Raw genomic sequence first — 16,683 nt, 5'->3', positions numbered from 1 at the left:
CCATGTAATGGCACCCTAAGTTCCTGCAGGGTAATAATTGAAAACGCATTTAGGTGTCTCAAGCAACGTTTTAGGCAACTATATCATTTCAAATTGCGCGATATGGTGCGTATGGTACGCGTGATACATGCGCGTGATGTTGTGTACTTCATAATATTGCAAAAATTGAAGATTTGCAATATCTTGAAGAGCCAATAAATGACCAGTATCCTGACATATAAGTACAAAACTTGCGTGTTAATTTTGATGAAGCAGTAAAGGTGAAATTTCATGGGCAGTGAAAAGTAGCAGCAGATCGTACTGATATTGACTACAAAATAGAGAAGTTCTAGGAACTCGAGAACTTCTCTATTTTATAGCCAATCAGTACGATCTGCTGCTGCTTTTTACTGCCCATGAAATTTCACCTTAAGAGAATATGAAACTGGAGTGCATATCCGAGACGAATTATGTCATTTACTATCTCAATAAAATTAAATGTAATAATCTCAGCAATTAAATTAATGTAAAAAAATAAAAATTGCTTTTCTTGTTATTCTATCCTATATTTTATTAATATAACGATGATAACGAAACTGTATAGTTATAAGAGTTACAGAAAATAACGACGCGACTTATCGACTATTAGCGACTTCGTCCGAAAATAACCCGCTTTATCTTAAGAACGTAGTTACTGCATTGGCCGCTACATGGTATGGCGCTGAAACCAGTGAGAAATGCTGGTCTCGTCTCAACCCGGACGGCCCGGACCTTTGGCCATGTCTATTAATCTGTGCTCAGGCCAGAGAAGGCCATTTTGTTTGGAGATTCGACGTGGCGCTTGGCGGCCGGATTGCTTGGCAACTGGCAGCTCGACATGATTCTCTGTAAGTACCACGTAAAAATGTAATTTTTAACGTCGTTCGTCCTTTAACGACGGTTGAGATTGCGCTGCATAGAGAAGTATGGATCTTCCTACTTGAACATAACGTGGTCGATTCTTCGCACCACGTGTTCGAAACGTTCACATGATTTCGACGTTATATTACTTACAAATTCAACGGCGAGTAAAATTATATACTCAGAACGATTGCGGCGATAAATTGATTATCTTACTCAGCATCATCATCCTCGCTTAGACTGCGTTCTGATATTCACTGCAAGTACTGAAAATCTATGGTTTACGTAATGTACGCTATAGATTTTCAGTACTGACAGTGAATATCGTGCCCTGTTAAACCAGAGGATGATCCTATTTGTGGCTTATCAGTGAGTAGTGTACACTACTCACTAGGAGTACATTTCGTTTCACGCACGATGTATAATGCATAAATGCATCATTTATCCTCGTTGTTCACCGAATGTTAAACATAGATAAATGATGCATCATGCGTAAAACGGAATGCATCCTAAGATGAGCCACAAGTAGGATCATCCTCTGGTCTAGACAGGGCATTAGAGGTTAACTCACTCGGTTCTTATATTTAAGACCGTCTTAAGTACAATCTGAAGATGTCATTAATAATCACAAAGCCATATTAGCATCTTAAGACATTACTTAAGCCGGTCTTAAAATAAGAACCGACTATAAATACCGGCCTTAGAAAGAGACAAAGAATGAGTTAACCTAAGGTTAAAAGTTAACCGACGTTTGTGGAACTGGTCACAATCTTACCGGATTATGATCAAGTATCATTCAAACTTTGAAAGGTATTTGGAATAAGATTTATAATTGCACGCATGCATAGTGTATTACGTGAGTACAACTAAAGGAATGAAACTGATGGGACATGTTTTTTATGTAACTTTAAACTAGAAAAAAATTGGTCATACATTAACGGTTACTCATCTATTATGGATGGCTTATGCACTCTGCTACCAAGATCAAGGCCGGTATTCATATGAAATATTCTCCCATTGCACATTGAAACAGAAGCAGCTATTGTTAGCCCGAATGACTACCTCAGTAGATCAGATTTAAAACATCCCTGCAATCTTTGAGTGTGTGAGATAATTATTTCTTCGACGATGTCATCTTTGTATTAAAATTAATGGAGGAATTTTTGAGCATTTACTGTAAAAAGTAATTACTTTTATGTATTTGTTACGTCTTTTGTTCAAGATTAAAATACAATTTGATTTTTCCACTTACATTTATTGTTTAGCTCACAAACTGTAGTATTGTAGTATAAAATCATGTATTAAAACTAAATGTCGGAGAGAAAAATAGTATTAAAAAACGTTTATTTTTAAGTCTTTCTGCAAAATTTGTCGGTCTAATTTTTTAACACCCTGTATACAATTGTATACATGTCTATTATATTAATTGATTCATATCCTGTGTATAAAAGTATTAAGGTAATTAAAATATTAATATTTTTCCAGATATTTTATCTTTTATGTTAAAATATACTAGAATAAAGTAAAATATCTCAAACTATATACATATATTAATTTTTTGATTAATATTTTGAGATTAATTTTGATACCTTAATATTAGAATAACTAAAAGATTTAAAAGCTAGCTTCTGTATGCAACCCACCTTCGATTTTGATCTACTTTTGCAGATACTACTTACATACTAAAAGAAGTCGAATAGTAGTGACAACTTATGAAAACGATTAGTTTCTTAAATATTCAAATTTTTATTTTGCTAGATTTCGGATTTTTGGTCTGCGTATGTGGTTCTCTGGACAGCATTCGAGTTTTCAACTTTCCACGCGAAGCGAGATCCACCCCACTGCACCTTTGCTTTTAGGACGAAACGAGGTTTATTATTTTACGATTCGGGTTTTCAACTTTCCACCCGAAGCAAGGTCCTCCCCATCACCTATGTGAACCTGGCACCCGACTTTCGAAAAATCAATTTTTTTTACGGAAAACGTTAGCATTTTTTTTTGTAGTTGTTTGTAGTAACAAAAATTTTATTAGTAGTTCAATACATTAAAAATTATAAAAATTTAAACTCGCACTCCACTTTGAGATATCTCAAATCCGCTTGCGCCATCTTTTTCAAAATCGTTTGTAGTTGTTTGCAGTGCTTTTCTTTTCGTTTGTAGTTGCACTGTTCAAAAGTTATTATATTTTTGCAATAAACAAAAAGTGTATTTTAAAAGAAACGAAACGAAACGAAAACCATTACAAACAACTACAAACGATTCTACATCGAGTCGCGCAATCAGTTTTAAAATATCTCCAAAATTGGCAAAGTTACACTTTTTGTTTATTGCAAAAATATAATAACTTTTGAACGGTGCAACTACAAACGAAAAGAAAACGGATTTGAGATATCTCAAAGTAAGGGTGCGAGTAATTTTTAAAATTTTTATAATTTTTAATGTATTGAACTACAAACAAAATTTTTGTTACTACAAACAACTACAAACAAAATGCTAACGTTTTTCGTAAAAAAAATAATTTTTTGAAAATCGAGTGCCAGGTTCACATAGGTCTCCCCATCCCTATTTACAGGTCAAACAAGGTCTATCATTGTACAATTTTACATGGGTATTCTTGCACATGTGCAGTCGAAAAATCCGAAATGTAGCGAAATAATAAAAGATTGAATTTTTAAGAAACTAGTCTTCCGCAAGTTGTCATTGGTGCTATTCGACTTCTTTTAGTACGTACTATGTGCCTGCAAAAGTAGATAAAAATCAGAAGTAGGTCATATACGAAAATTGATTTATAATATAATTCCTTTAGAGTAAGAAAAATAAAGTACTGTTTTTAAAGGAGTCATGTTGCCTTTGATATCTTCTTTATGCTTCTACACACAGCCAAAGTATTGCCACTATGTATATTACGTGTCCCTCAAAATCATAAAACTTTGAAGCTTCTATTTTTTTTTATTAAGAAAGCAAAGGTAGAGTTAAGGTATTTGAATTAGACATTATGTATATGTATTTGTGTGTATAGGAAAGAGAGAAAAGTATTTACGAAGAAGTAAAAGTTATTACAATTAAACATTTTATGAAAACGTTTAAGAGACACGGTAGTGTCTCGCGCCAAGTACGCGCGGAGCGAGATCGCACCGTAACTCTTTTACGCGAACGCACGAGTTGCGAGTACCCGAGATTTTGAGGTCTCAATAACGAGTGAACGGATCAAGTTCTAAGTAGGCTTGATCGATAGCTTGGGGTCGATTTATATATCCGTAAAACTAAACTTGATGTAATGTAACGTACAGAATGGTACAATCGGCGTCAATAATGTCTTCCACCTGAAGTTAGCTGCGTTCTGGGATTTCTATAGTGCACGTTAGTGCTGGTCTACAACCTTGCTTTAAAGAGTATTTAAACTCTAAGCCGTAAGAAATTGACCAATCACAGTGGAATATGAGAAAAATACTAGACTGTGATTGGTCAATTTCTTACAGCTTAGAGCTTAAATACCCTCTAAAGCAAGGTTGTAGATCAGCACTTATATGCACTATAGAACGCAGCTAACTTCAGGTGGAAGGCATTATTGACGCCTACTGTACATATGGAACATTCCATGCCAAATTGACCTGGGTCTGACCCTCGATCTCTCGGATTTGGTCCGCAATTTTTTATGTTGTTGTTTCAACTCTAAAATGGACTAAAATTTTTTTTTAGATTTTTTTAAGTAAATTTGAATTATAATTTTTGAAACCAACATATCGTTGGTCACAATTTAAAAATCTGAAAGTTATCAAAAATCTTGTATCAGATATCGAAATTTTTAAGCCTTGACTCAGAATGGGCCGGCGTTCGTTTTTATTTGTTTCGAGCTTTTCTCGAACTTTTTTTCGAAAAAAGACAATAAATTTTTGAGAATTTTTCAGATTTTTTTGACACAATTTTTTTTTTCTAAATCGCTTCAAAAAATTTGAAAAAATTTGAAAAAATCGTGTTATTTATAAAAATATTCAAGCAACAGCCTACAGTAGACTGACTTGTGCTTCTAATTTTTTCAATGTTTTTTTTTTCGAAAAGAGTGAAAAAACTCGGAAAAAATATAAACAAACGCCGGCCCACTCTGGGTCAAGGCTTAAAAATTTTGAGAATTTTTTCAGATTTTTAAATTGTGGCCAATGATACGTTGGCTTAAAAAATTATAAGTAAATCTAAAGAAATTTATAAAAAAATCTGAGTGCATTTTAGAGTTGGAACAATAACAAAAAATCGTGGACCAAATCCGGAAGGTCGAGGGTCAATAGTCCAGTCAAATTAGACATTTGAGCTCGGAAGTGAAGCGGTATCAATGAAACCTTTTTAGGGTTGTTGGGGGGATGTAGAAGAGGGGTTATTAAATCATGTACGGTCAAAATTCGCCGAGTTATTGCAAAAAAAACCGAAATTTTTTATTCCCCTTCCCCTCCTTAAAAACCCATCGGTCCGATTAACCCGACAACTCAGAAATAAGCTCTTCTACATCTCCCCAACAACCCTAAAAAGGTTTCATTGATACCGCTTCACTTCCGAGCAAAAGCCTTTTTTTTGTCTAATTTGACTGGACTACAAACCCAGATCGATTTGGCATGGAATGCCCCATATACAGGGTGAATAATTTTAATCGAAACGCAGGCAAATATCTCGAAAAATATGGAAGATACGGAAAAACGTTTTGGACAAAAGTTGTACTGTTTCAAAGAGGACATAAGATGATGGCAATGATTTGACCTTGGATGGTTGTTTGAAGGTTACGTGAACGTCACCTTCAATTTCTTAAATGAAATCTCATATTATAGTATATTGTTTGAAAGGGCATCAAAAAAGAAAATTTTGGCGCAAACCAGAGGTTGATTCCAGAGTCCTAGAGAGAGGCGACATTGAAAAAAATGGTCTGATTGGCTAACTAAATCACGTCAGTACCATATTGTTTCCTATACTGTTTCCTATTATGGTAAAATCAATAAGATTAGTTTATAAATTATAAATGTGCAGATAGACGGTCTGTTTCTTGCAAACATATTAGAAATAGAGATAATTAAGCTCCGCTATAATTTCAATATATGGCAAAAAAACGCTCAAAATATGTATAAAAGATGTGACTTTATGGCTGGATTCGGGGAGCGAGCTATTAGCGCTATTTGCTTGTTCTATCCTTGTTTTACACCTGCTGAGCGATAAAGACAGAATGATGCAATAGCGCTAATAGCGCGCTCCTCGAATGCAGCCTGTATGTCATCTTGCTCTGACATGTTTTGACGTCTTCTACTCAAATTCTACTAGGCCTATTTGAACTTCTTGCACAGTTCATCTTTTCTCTTTTCTCTCCAACGTGAAGTTGTCAGATGTGGAGAAACAAGATGGCGACATTTCAATATATTGTATTTACGATATCGCACAATGGTTTACGTCATGTATACTATAGATTTTCAATACTGGCAGTGAATTAAGTGAATATCGAAACTCAGCTTATCTAGGACTCTAGTCGATACGTTGACCTGTTCGGGAGTTATGTAGGGTAAAAAATTGGCTTTTTTGAACTTTTACTTTAAATAACTCCCGGGTTAACGTATCGACCTCTGGTTTGCGCCAAAAATTTTTCCTTTTTATGCTCTTTCAAACGATATACTATAATTTGAGGGGTTCTATTTAAGAAATTGAAGGTGATATTCACGTGACCTTCAAACGACCATTCAAGGTCAAATCATTGCCATCATCTTATGTCTCCCTTGAAACAGTGCAACTTTTATCTGAAACGTTTTTCCGTATCTTCCATATTTTTCGAGATATTTGCCTGGAGCATTTAAAATGGGTCACATACTCTGTATGCCCTATTGTTCCGCAAATGTCGGATTTCTGACTCTATTTTGAGACGATTTTTTTTTGTAGCAAAATTTTCGCCAAAGCTTAGTTTTCGAGTTATAAAGAAATAGTTACCTTTTATTACGGGCTGATACGGGTACAGGAGGTAGACAGGGGTGGTGCGACCTGCCGTCGCGCGTCGCGGGCGCGATTCACCGCAATTCACCGTCCGCTGGATGTAATCCGTTAACGTGCAATTCACTCACTTGTAGAGATAATGGCATGGTATATCGATAATTTTTTGCCACGTCGATGCGAAGATGATCGGCTCGCGGAGGCGAGGAATGAGGCACCTGTTGCAGCTGTCGCGCCACCCCTGCCTACCTTCTGTACTCGAATGCGATAATAAGGTAACTATTTCCTTTTATAACTCGAAAACTAAGCTTCGGCGAAAGTTTTGCTACAGAAATAATCGTCTCAGAATTGAGTCAGAAATCTGACATTTGCGGGACAAGGTTGTTTTAAATCACCCTGTATGCTTGACGGTGAATGTGTTAAACATTAATAACTTTTGTTTCTATGAAGCACATAACAATATCTATTTTTTTAGCTGCTGCACTACCATTGGCATTAGTGGCATTATGTTCACATTCTGCGTTCTCAGAAGTCACACAATCAACAAATTCTTATTTGTCTACGGCTGATAGAGTGCGTTTGAAAAGCGTCCTCAAATCAGGATTTCAATTAGACGATGTACCATCAGTATACTACGCTGTCAGTGGATACGAACTCCTCGGAGAAGCTATATCAAAAGCAGATGTAATTTTCTCTTTTCATCTCATGCATAACTATTATTTTTAATGATTAAAGGCATATACGAATTATATTGTGATGAAAAAAATCATATTGAAATCCATGATTTTTTGATTAGTCTTTCTGATTTAGAATTTTCTTCATTATAACAGATAATATCTCGAATTTTTATATTAATAGCATTTATACTTATTTAGACCATCTGCAAATACTTGATAAAATCCAATGGAGAAAACATCACACCTGAAACGGCATTTTATCTTGCCTCCACATGGAAAGCTATTGGAGGCTGCCAAGAGTTTTCTACAAGTACCGTGACAAAGGTGATGTTTGTTGGCATTAGTAATCACAAAATTATATGATGTCTGTAATAACTTTTGTTCTACTGTATGAAGAATAGAGACAGTGATTATTCCGAAATAAACTATAAATATTATAGATAGTGTTTGTACACACAACACAATATATAAGCAATATTTTATTTATATAGATATTGACAAATGTTATACAAAAGGACACTTCTACGGTTTCTGATCTATATTATGCAGTGAGTGGTTTAACAGCTTTGTCACAAGAGATACCTTCAACCAGAATCGACAAGTTGGTGAAATTAATTCAAGCAGCTTTAAGGAAAGATGACAGTTTATGGAAGTGAGTTATCGTATGTTATGTATAAAATGATACATATTAGCAATTAAAAATTACATGGTAATTGTAATGATGCCTATGAAACTTTCGTTCTTCTAGATATGAAATATGAAGACAATAATTATTACTGAATCTTATCTTAAAATTATAGATTGCTATTATTTTTATTATGGACAATATAAGAGTTAATTCAATTTTGTGTTATTAGTTTGGGATACGTATTTCACATTGCTGCAGACATAGGCACACCAGCTGCATTTGCTTTTGATCGCATCGAAGATGCTGTGGTACAAGCAGATGAAGTGGATGGCCAGTATCTGCAGTTTGAAGGCGGTCTTTCTATAACAAGTATACATTTAGTTCTTATTACATATATAATTATAAATTAATTAATTCTATATTTTAATTAACTTTAAAATAAATTTGTATAGGTTTCCTTGTTAATGGTATTCTTAAATTATCAATTTCGTTGAAGAAAAAGCCGCCGTTGAATTTCCAACAGACTGTCAAATTGGGTAATTATCTTCTCTCGCGGCGTTCCGTGCAAACGACAAAAGGTGTTACAAATTTGTTGTCTGCTTTAACTGCCTTGGTGGTTGATAGTCCCGAAAAGCCTGTTTGCATAACTCTAGCCGATGGAGGAATCATTATATCTAATAACCAACCGTTAGTTACGGTTAAAGTTTGCGATATTCTTGGTCAAGCATTGCCAACTGAGCCCACAGTCATTGCAAATTCAGCCACACGAGTAGGGGACGATGTCGTTATTCTCAGCAACGAGAATTTGCAGCCATCTACAACGGACAAGTGAGTGGTGTCTATTAAATATCCCCAATACTTTACTGGATCAGCTTTATTATGCTGATATCAGTTATACCTTGGGGTACAGCAGTAATTGTTGAATAATCCCTTTAACCTTTTTTTTTTTAATGTAATTAAGGTTAAGAAATTCAACGCACAATACTTTCGCTAATTTTGTTATATGTGTTACTCAAAACTTGATGTGACTAATCAATATTAGTTCTATCTATAGACATAGTATATCTAGACCGATCACCGAGTGTTTGTCTTTATTTGAAGATTAGGAGTATAGGTACACGTAGAAAGAGAGGCACTCTGTTTAGAGACCGTACGTTCTCTCTCGTTCGTACGCGTATGAGAGAGAACGAACGATCTCAGAACAAATCTACGTGCACCTATACCCGACTCCTCAACACTCAGTCTAGATATACTATGTCTATGGTTCTAACAAAGTCTTTTATCAATACTACTGCTTAAATCTTGTTAATTACTTGTAAATCTATAATCAATATATAGAATTTCTGTTGATCTTCATCACACCTAGAATTTGATTTTGTAAATTCTAGATTTAACTAATTAAAATAACTAATAAAGGGATTTTGTTAGAACCAATCTCAATCAGTTAAATAAGGTTTTGATGGATTTCAAGTTTTATTAAAACATATTTTTCAATGTGAAATAATATACTGCATTTGTACACAGAACTCTATTTATGATGAACCTTATGAATGTGAAACCTGATCGTGGTTTTTACAAGATATTAGTGACCGCGGCTTCCGTCACGAATACAATTACAGTGAAGGTCTTATCTGAAGCAATATTGGACTACTTAGAGATCGGCACTGGCGATGCCGATCAGACCACTCAACCAAAACTTACGAGGTACTTATATATCTCATGATGCTCATTCGTGATATTTTATATACTAAATTTTACTTTTTTTTAACAAGATAGTCTACATTTATTATATTTTTTGCAATAATTTTATTTTTCCAGAATAAACACGGAATCTCTTTCGGGTAAACTTAAACATAAAATAGAAGCTGATTCTCAACAAAAGCTAGTCATGCGATTTTTGTTGCGTGATTCTGCCAATAAGAAACCGATGCGCGTGCATCAAGCCTTTGTACGCCTTATATCCGTTTCCACATCTACCGATAAGAAGCGAGGCCATGAAATCTTTTTCGTCGCCGAGCCTGATGCCGCTCACGTTTACAAATTCGACATGGTAATTTTACGCTATACATTTTGATTCTTAAATACATATATCTTTTTATGCAAAAGCTAAATTTCTGTATAATGAAAGTACATTCTTCCGACGTGTTAAAATCTTGCAAATATTTCAGCCGGTCGGAACAGCAGCTGCAAATTTTGGTCATCAGAGTGGAGAATATAACATGGAGTTGATCGTTGGTGACGCTGTGATCAGCAATCCGTTCCGATTCAACATTGGCACGGTAACTCTGAAATTTCCCGAGCCGACTTCAATGGAAGGTGCCGATAAGAGCGTCTCTTACAAGCAAAAACTGAATGTGTATACAACCAAACCGGAAATAAAGGTAATTCTTTTCTCAACTTATGTACATGATACATGCCAATGCTCGTTAGTGGCAGAAAGTCTCCAATAATTTTGTCACTTCCAAAACATTGGCAAAGAATTACGTCAAAGTTAGTATAATATATTCGCAAAAGTAGCATTTATGCGCAATAACTTTTATACTTTGACGAACATTGACTTCTGTCTTAAAAATTGCAGCTATCACTGAAGTGGTTATCTGAAGATTTACTTTTGTTATTTCTCAAATTTCAGCACATGTTCCGCGAGCCTGAACGCAGACCTCCAGCATTCGTGTCAAACTTATTCACAGGATTATGTTTGGCACCAGTTTTGCTGTTGTTGATTTTATGGGCTCGGCTTGGCGTTAATATCTCGAACTTTCCCTTATCCCTCAGCGCGATTACATTCCACCTTGGATTAGGAGGTGAATATCAACTTGCTAATAGAGTATACTTAATATTAGAATAGTCTGCAGGTTTTTACGCAAATGTATATTTTTGGAAAAGCAGGAAAATGAGATTAAAATTGAAATTTGTTTAATCAAACTAGCATTCTGATACACATCTTATTAATTTATGCACAAAAATATTAGTTATTGAAAAGTGAATATTTTACGAGCTATTTAATATTTTATGTAAAAATGTATCGGAATATATGTATAGTTCGTAAATTATATTTTTACACAACATTATTTTTATTCTTCTATATATACAATTTCGAGAGGAACCGATTTAAGAAATGTAAGAAAATTTACATGGCTTTGTTTTAAAAAATGTAAATAATCTTAATATGATCTTAACAAGTCAAAAAAATTTTCTTTTGCAATTTATTACATTAGATACCATCTCCTTTTTAGATATGGATGGATGAAGGATTTTTTTATATCCTATCGTTAGTAATTATTTCAAATGGCATTTACCGAGAAACGTGTGTGTATATAAATACATAAATATATATGTTACGGAAATATGATAAATTGGGAATTATGCATAATGGCCGGGCAATATACATAATTCCCAATTTGTTCGGAAAAATGATTAAGGGGACTAGGAAGGGTTGAAAATGCAGAAATTGGCTCGTGTTTAATTGTTTATAACAAGGCCGCGAATGAACATAAAACTTTTTTATTGTTAAGGGTATTAATTATAACATTATAAAATGAGAAAATTAATTAAAAGTCATTCCTAGATCAATAATAACGGCGTCCCAATATAATAAAAAAAACTGTCGAATCCACGGTTTTACCACGATTCCAGTCGAACGGATAAAGGTTTTGGCAAATTTCAGGAATATTTCTTCTCCTTAGGCTTCCCTCTATTGATTATACCTAAAAAATTAAAAATAGAAATAAAATTAACAAAATGGCGTCCAGAAAACAAAATTTTTTCCCAAATTTTTTGTTTTCTGGACGCCATTTTGTTAATTTTATATTTATTTTTAATTTTTTAGGTATAATCAATAGAGGGAAGCCTAAGAAGAAGAAATATTCCTGAATATTGCCAAAACTTTTATCTGTTCGACCGGAATCGTGGTAAAACCATGGATTCGACAGTTCTCTTTATTATATTGGGACGCCGTTATTATTGATCTGGGAATGGCTTTTAATGAATTTTCTCGTTTTATAATGTTATAATTAATATCTTTAACAATAAAAAATTTGATGTTTATTCGCGGCCTTGTTATAAACAATTAAACACGAGCCAATTTCTGCATTTTCAACTCTCCCTAGTCCCCTTAATAGAGAAGAATTAATCAAATTTCCCGGTCATTATGCATATTTCCCAATGCTAAATGGTCATTTTGATAAATCTCCTTATTTGAGTTGATTTTCCCGACAATCTTAAGCCCCTTGCACAATAGACGATAGCGAGGTGCCACATGGGTTTACAATTTTCCACGCGTGGAAAGTCCACGCATGTACTTTGAAGGCACACTATGTGTTTAGTTTAATAATAGTGGAGCCCCCTGCAGGGGGGCAGAACCTACTGCATCCACGCATACACTTTCCACGCGAAACGAGATGCCACATGGGTTTACAACTTTCCACGCGTGGAAAGTCCACGCATGCGGGGGGCTCCACTATTATTAAACTAGACACATAGTGTGCCTTCAAAGTATATGCGTGGGCTTTCCACGCGTGGAAAGTTGTAAACCCATGTAGCACCTCGCATCGCTATCGCCTATTGTGCAAGGAGCTTAAGATTGCCGGGAAAATCAACTCAAATAAGGTAATTTATTAAAATGACCATTTAGCATTGGGAAATATGCATAATGACCGGGAAATTTGATTAATTTGAACATTTTTGCTTTTATTATTTAAATGTCCCAAAAGAAGCGGGAATTATGCATATTGCCCGGCCATTATACATAATTTCCGAATTAATCAAATTTCCCGTAACATATACATATATCTCATATACATGAGACATATATATGTATATATATTTTTTTTATTAATAAATATAGGGTGTTTTCTAAGTAAGTAAAAAAAATTAAAGAGGATATTTTGTGGCTTATTTTAGGAAGAAAAGGTCCTATAAACATATGCCCTAAACTGCTTCGTTTTTAAAATACAAGGTGTCAAAATTGTGAAAAAAATGTTCGAAAATGTGGAAAAAGTTTAAAGATACTTTATTCAAATTCGGTATGCATAGGGACGACCGGGGCTATCTGTCTACACTTTACGCTCTTTTCAAGTTTACTAAAAAACTTATAAAAATATTTGGCTAAACATTTTAATGGTGTAACCTTTCAACTTTAATTTTAAAGAGAAAAATTTTTTAAGTAGGCAAGTCAAGCGCAGACAGCCCCATATGCGGGTTATAATCCTGAATATTCCTGAAAACCAGGGCCCGTTTTAACCGTTGATACGCCGATGGTCCTCACAAAAACATGGCGGAAAATCGGAAACCAATAGAAAGGTGCCGACAGAGAGTGAACATACTGGTTATACTGTGGTCAAATATCTCGAAAAATATGGAAGATATAGAAAAGCGTTTTAAACAAAAGTTATAGGGTTCAAAAAGATCTATATTTACTGATTTTATCAGTTTAACTATAGGTAGCGTTGTTAAGGTCAAGTCAGGGTCACTTTAAATTTTTTAAATTGGATTTTCTATATTCTTGTAGCCCTTGTCGAGACGTTTTCAAAACACTATAATAAAGTTTTCTTTTGTTAAGAATTTCCTGAAATATTTTGCATTTGAAAGCATTTATGCTTTTTAATACTCAAAATAACTGCTATATTTTTCAAACTTTTTTTGTTAATAATTTTTTGTTAATAAATTTTTAATAAAGAACAAGCAATGGCTAAAATCTTCTGAAGATTACGTTACTTCAGGAGAATAACCTCTATAATATACATATGTGAAGGAAAACTGATGCGTGGCTCTAGGGCTTCGCGAGTGATTAGAAACTCAAAGGTCCGTGGTTCGATTCCGGCCCGGCCTTCATCCCACATATACCTCGTGTAAGAGGTGGAATGCCCATTTTAATAGGTAGTGAAGCTAAGGATTAAAGTTCTATATGGATTAATAATCCGTTTAAGAGTTTAAAAGAATTATTGCATAGTGAAAGATGGTCGAAGGGAAAAGAGATTGATTGAAATTGTATATTGGGCTTAGAGTTTGTGTCAAATTACCATTGAGTAAGACACCTTAATCTCCCTCAGGACCGAGGGAATCTGAAAAAACCCGTGAAGGAAAAGGTCATTGAGGGGAGGGTTGTAAGGCTAAACATTTACCGAATAAAATATCTAAACGTTTTCCAGATTTTCGAAATTTTTATATTTTTTTTACAATTTTGACACTCTGTATTCTGAAAATGGAGCAGTTTAGGGTATATGTTTGTAGGACCTTTTTTTTAAATAAGCCGCGGAATATCCCCTTTAATTTTTTGTACTTATTTAGGAAACAGCTTGTATAATTTAAAAATATGCGATATAAGAAATACACAATTATGCCCGATATTGCTTGACAGATGACGTTATATAGTCTATCTGTTTTCATCGGGCGCATAGTATGTCGTGATATTTTTCACAAATGTGAACACGTTTTTGTGTCACATTTGTAGCCCAAATTCACTACAGAAATTAATTATATCCACCACATTGACAAGTTGCTGTATAAATAACCATCTTATTTTTTTAGGCATCTTCGTGCTGTTCGGTATTTTCTGGTTGAGGCTAAATATGTTCGTTACTCTGCGATATCTTCTTGGTTTTGGTGTTGTTACATTCCTCGCTGGTAACAAAATGCTGTCTCAGATAGCACAAAAGCACAAATCTACGCTACGTTAATTTATACACTCTATTGTGCAAAAATTCTGAATCGAGTTGCAGTTGCAGTTCAAAGTGCATAATAATCACAAGACTCATCAATAAGGTTCAAAGTGACTGATCAACTCGTTAACGTGACAGAAACATTGTGTCGTACTATTTTCTTTTGTTACAAATGTATATAAATCACGAAACATGTATTCCGTTTACTTTATTATATGCATCTCTTTGCTACAACCTGAATTGTTTAATAATTAATAATTGACATAGGAATATTTGGACGGAGAACAAGGAACTTCTTAGACTTCTCGCTGAAGCTTGATTAGACTCGTAACACATGCACGAACGCATACGCACACACTGATATGTTTTCACGTCCCGTGGCGTGATTTTAACCCCGAGGCATCTTTTTTACATAGTATTTAGTCATATTGTCATTAACTATTCAGTTTTAGATATTTCATATTTTCTATTTGGAAGGGTTCATATAATCTTTGTACGTTAGAGAGCTCATCACTTAATTACTTCTTATTTATCTTTATATTTACTTATATTATACAGCCTTGAGATTGCACCATATTATTTTGCCTATTTTACTTAGGAGAGTCCACATTGCTTTTAGAGGTTTCACACTAATGTTCTTTAGCCCTCAATGTATGGATATATAGAAATCTTTCTATTTCACGATACAGTTTACCTGATCATATCTGTTACCATAGACGTTCAATATCAATCCGTTCCATAGACATTCAATTTCAATCTGTTACCAATAGACATTCAATTTTAATCTGTTACCATGGACGTTCCAATCTCAATCCGTTCCATATAAGACATTCAATTTTAATTCGTTGCCATATAGACATTCAATTTTTTTTCCTCCTCAAGCTTCAACCCCGCGGAAATATGCTCCGTCCAAATATTCGTACGTCTACGATAATTGAACACAGTTTGTTTTATATTAGCGCTAATGGCTGCGTTTAGTAAAAGAAGTTTCCAAGTTTCTCAGTAAGTGCTTAATGATTCTTTATTAGGATTGTTTTCTACAGAAGAACCAATCATATTAAAGAATCACTGAACGTTTTTTAATTAAGCTTCTTTTTTCGCTGAACGCAGCCAATTTGATTACAGATGTCGATAAACTGGAATTATAATCCCGCATTGTAAATCTAGGCTTGAGCTATAAAAATTAATGTTAACATTAGTTAAGCTATCTTTATTTGTATAATGTTATATTTTATACAAACAGTAATAAAACATCGCGTATATAATGTCGACAAAAACGAATAAAACAAAAAACACCGAGTCTGGCATTTATAGTTAGACCAAGTAATGATGTTACACTTACAGTTATGTAAAATTTCTAATATAATGAAAACTATAATAATTGTGATTATTCAGCATGGTGATGTAGGTTATTAATAACACTGCAACAAAAAATTACTTTTTTTTTAGCACAAGAACTAACCTTGCGGCATTCGATAGTTTTTTAAACGCAGAAAACGATCCCGTTGCCAAATTGCTCTATCACGTCACAATTTTGAGATATTTGCAGTTAAAGTTGCAAAAATGGGCTATTTTAGTGTATTTTGATATATCATAACTACGATATGTGACGTATCAGAGAAGTTTAATCGCAATCAAAATTAAATTTGTTGTTAGGACTTTCAACCCTTAAAAACTATCGAATGCTGCAATAAAGTTTGTTCTGTGCTTTTTTTTGTTGTACAGTGTAATTGTACCTATATTAAAACATAATAGATGTAATTTATTTGCCATAAGCGGGAGTTAACTTATATATTTTATACTTTTTTCATTTTTTTTGCATCATGTAAGAACTGATACATTCACGTAAGTGACTCGACTCAGCCTTTAATTTATTCCTCTTCGATTG

General features: G+C 34.1%; 1 protein-coding gene across 2 annotated transcripts; it reads left to right on the top strand.

Moving 5' to 3' along the window:
* Nucleotides 1-706: 706 nt before the first annotated feature.
* Nucleotides 707-16,349, top strand: Ostdelta (oligosaccharide transferase delta subunit). Of its 2 annotated transcripts, XM_077408512.1 has the most exons (11): nucleotides 707-866; nucleotides 7,307-7,515; nucleotides 7,707-7,832; nucleotides 8,000-8,160; nucleotides 8,366-8,505; nucleotides 8,589-8,964; nucleotides 9,661-9,840; nucleotides 9,955-10,186; nucleotides 10,305-10,517; nucleotides 10,769-10,940; nucleotides 14,665-16,349. In XM_077408512.1, the coding sequence occupies exons 1-11, from the start codon at nucleotides 857-859 to the stop codon at nucleotides 14,811-14,813; spliced, it is 1,968 nt and encodes a 655-aa protein (XP_077264638.1). In that variant the 5' UTR covers nucleotides 707-856; the 3' UTR covers nucleotides 14,814-16,349. The 2 variants fall into 2 exon arrangements, with proteins under 2 accessions (XP_077264638.1, XP_077264639.1); XM_077408513.1 differs by lacking the exon at nucleotides 14,665-16,349 and having other exon boundaries at nucleotides 10,305-10,626; nucleotides 10,769-10,909.
* The last annotated feature ends 334 nt before the right edge of the window (nucleotides 16,350-16,683 follow it).

The sequence above is a fragment of the Temnothorax americanus genome, unplaced genomic scaffold (genome assembly GCF_048541705.1).
Source record: "Temnothorax americanus isolate GAGA-0224 unplaced genomic scaffold, ASM4854170v1 Scaffold24, whole genome shotgun sequence".
NCBI lineage: Eukaryota > Metazoa > Arthropoda > Insecta > Hymenoptera > Formicidae > Temnothorax > Temnothorax americanus.
Note: the sequence above shows the minus strand (reverse complement) of the source record. Positions and strands in the feature narration are given on the sequence as shown.

Bases quoted from the DNA above. Each gene is read 5' to 3' on its own strand.
- Ostdelta (XM_077408512.1), top strand. The intron at 8,161-8,365 runs GTGAGTTATCGT...TTGTGTTATTAG, and splicing joins AAAGATGACAGTTTATGGAA to TTTGGGATACGTATTTCACA. The intron at 10,187-10,304 runs GTAATTTTACGC...CAAATATTTCAG, and splicing joins ACGTTTACAAATTCGACATG to CCGGTCGGAACAGCAGCTGC.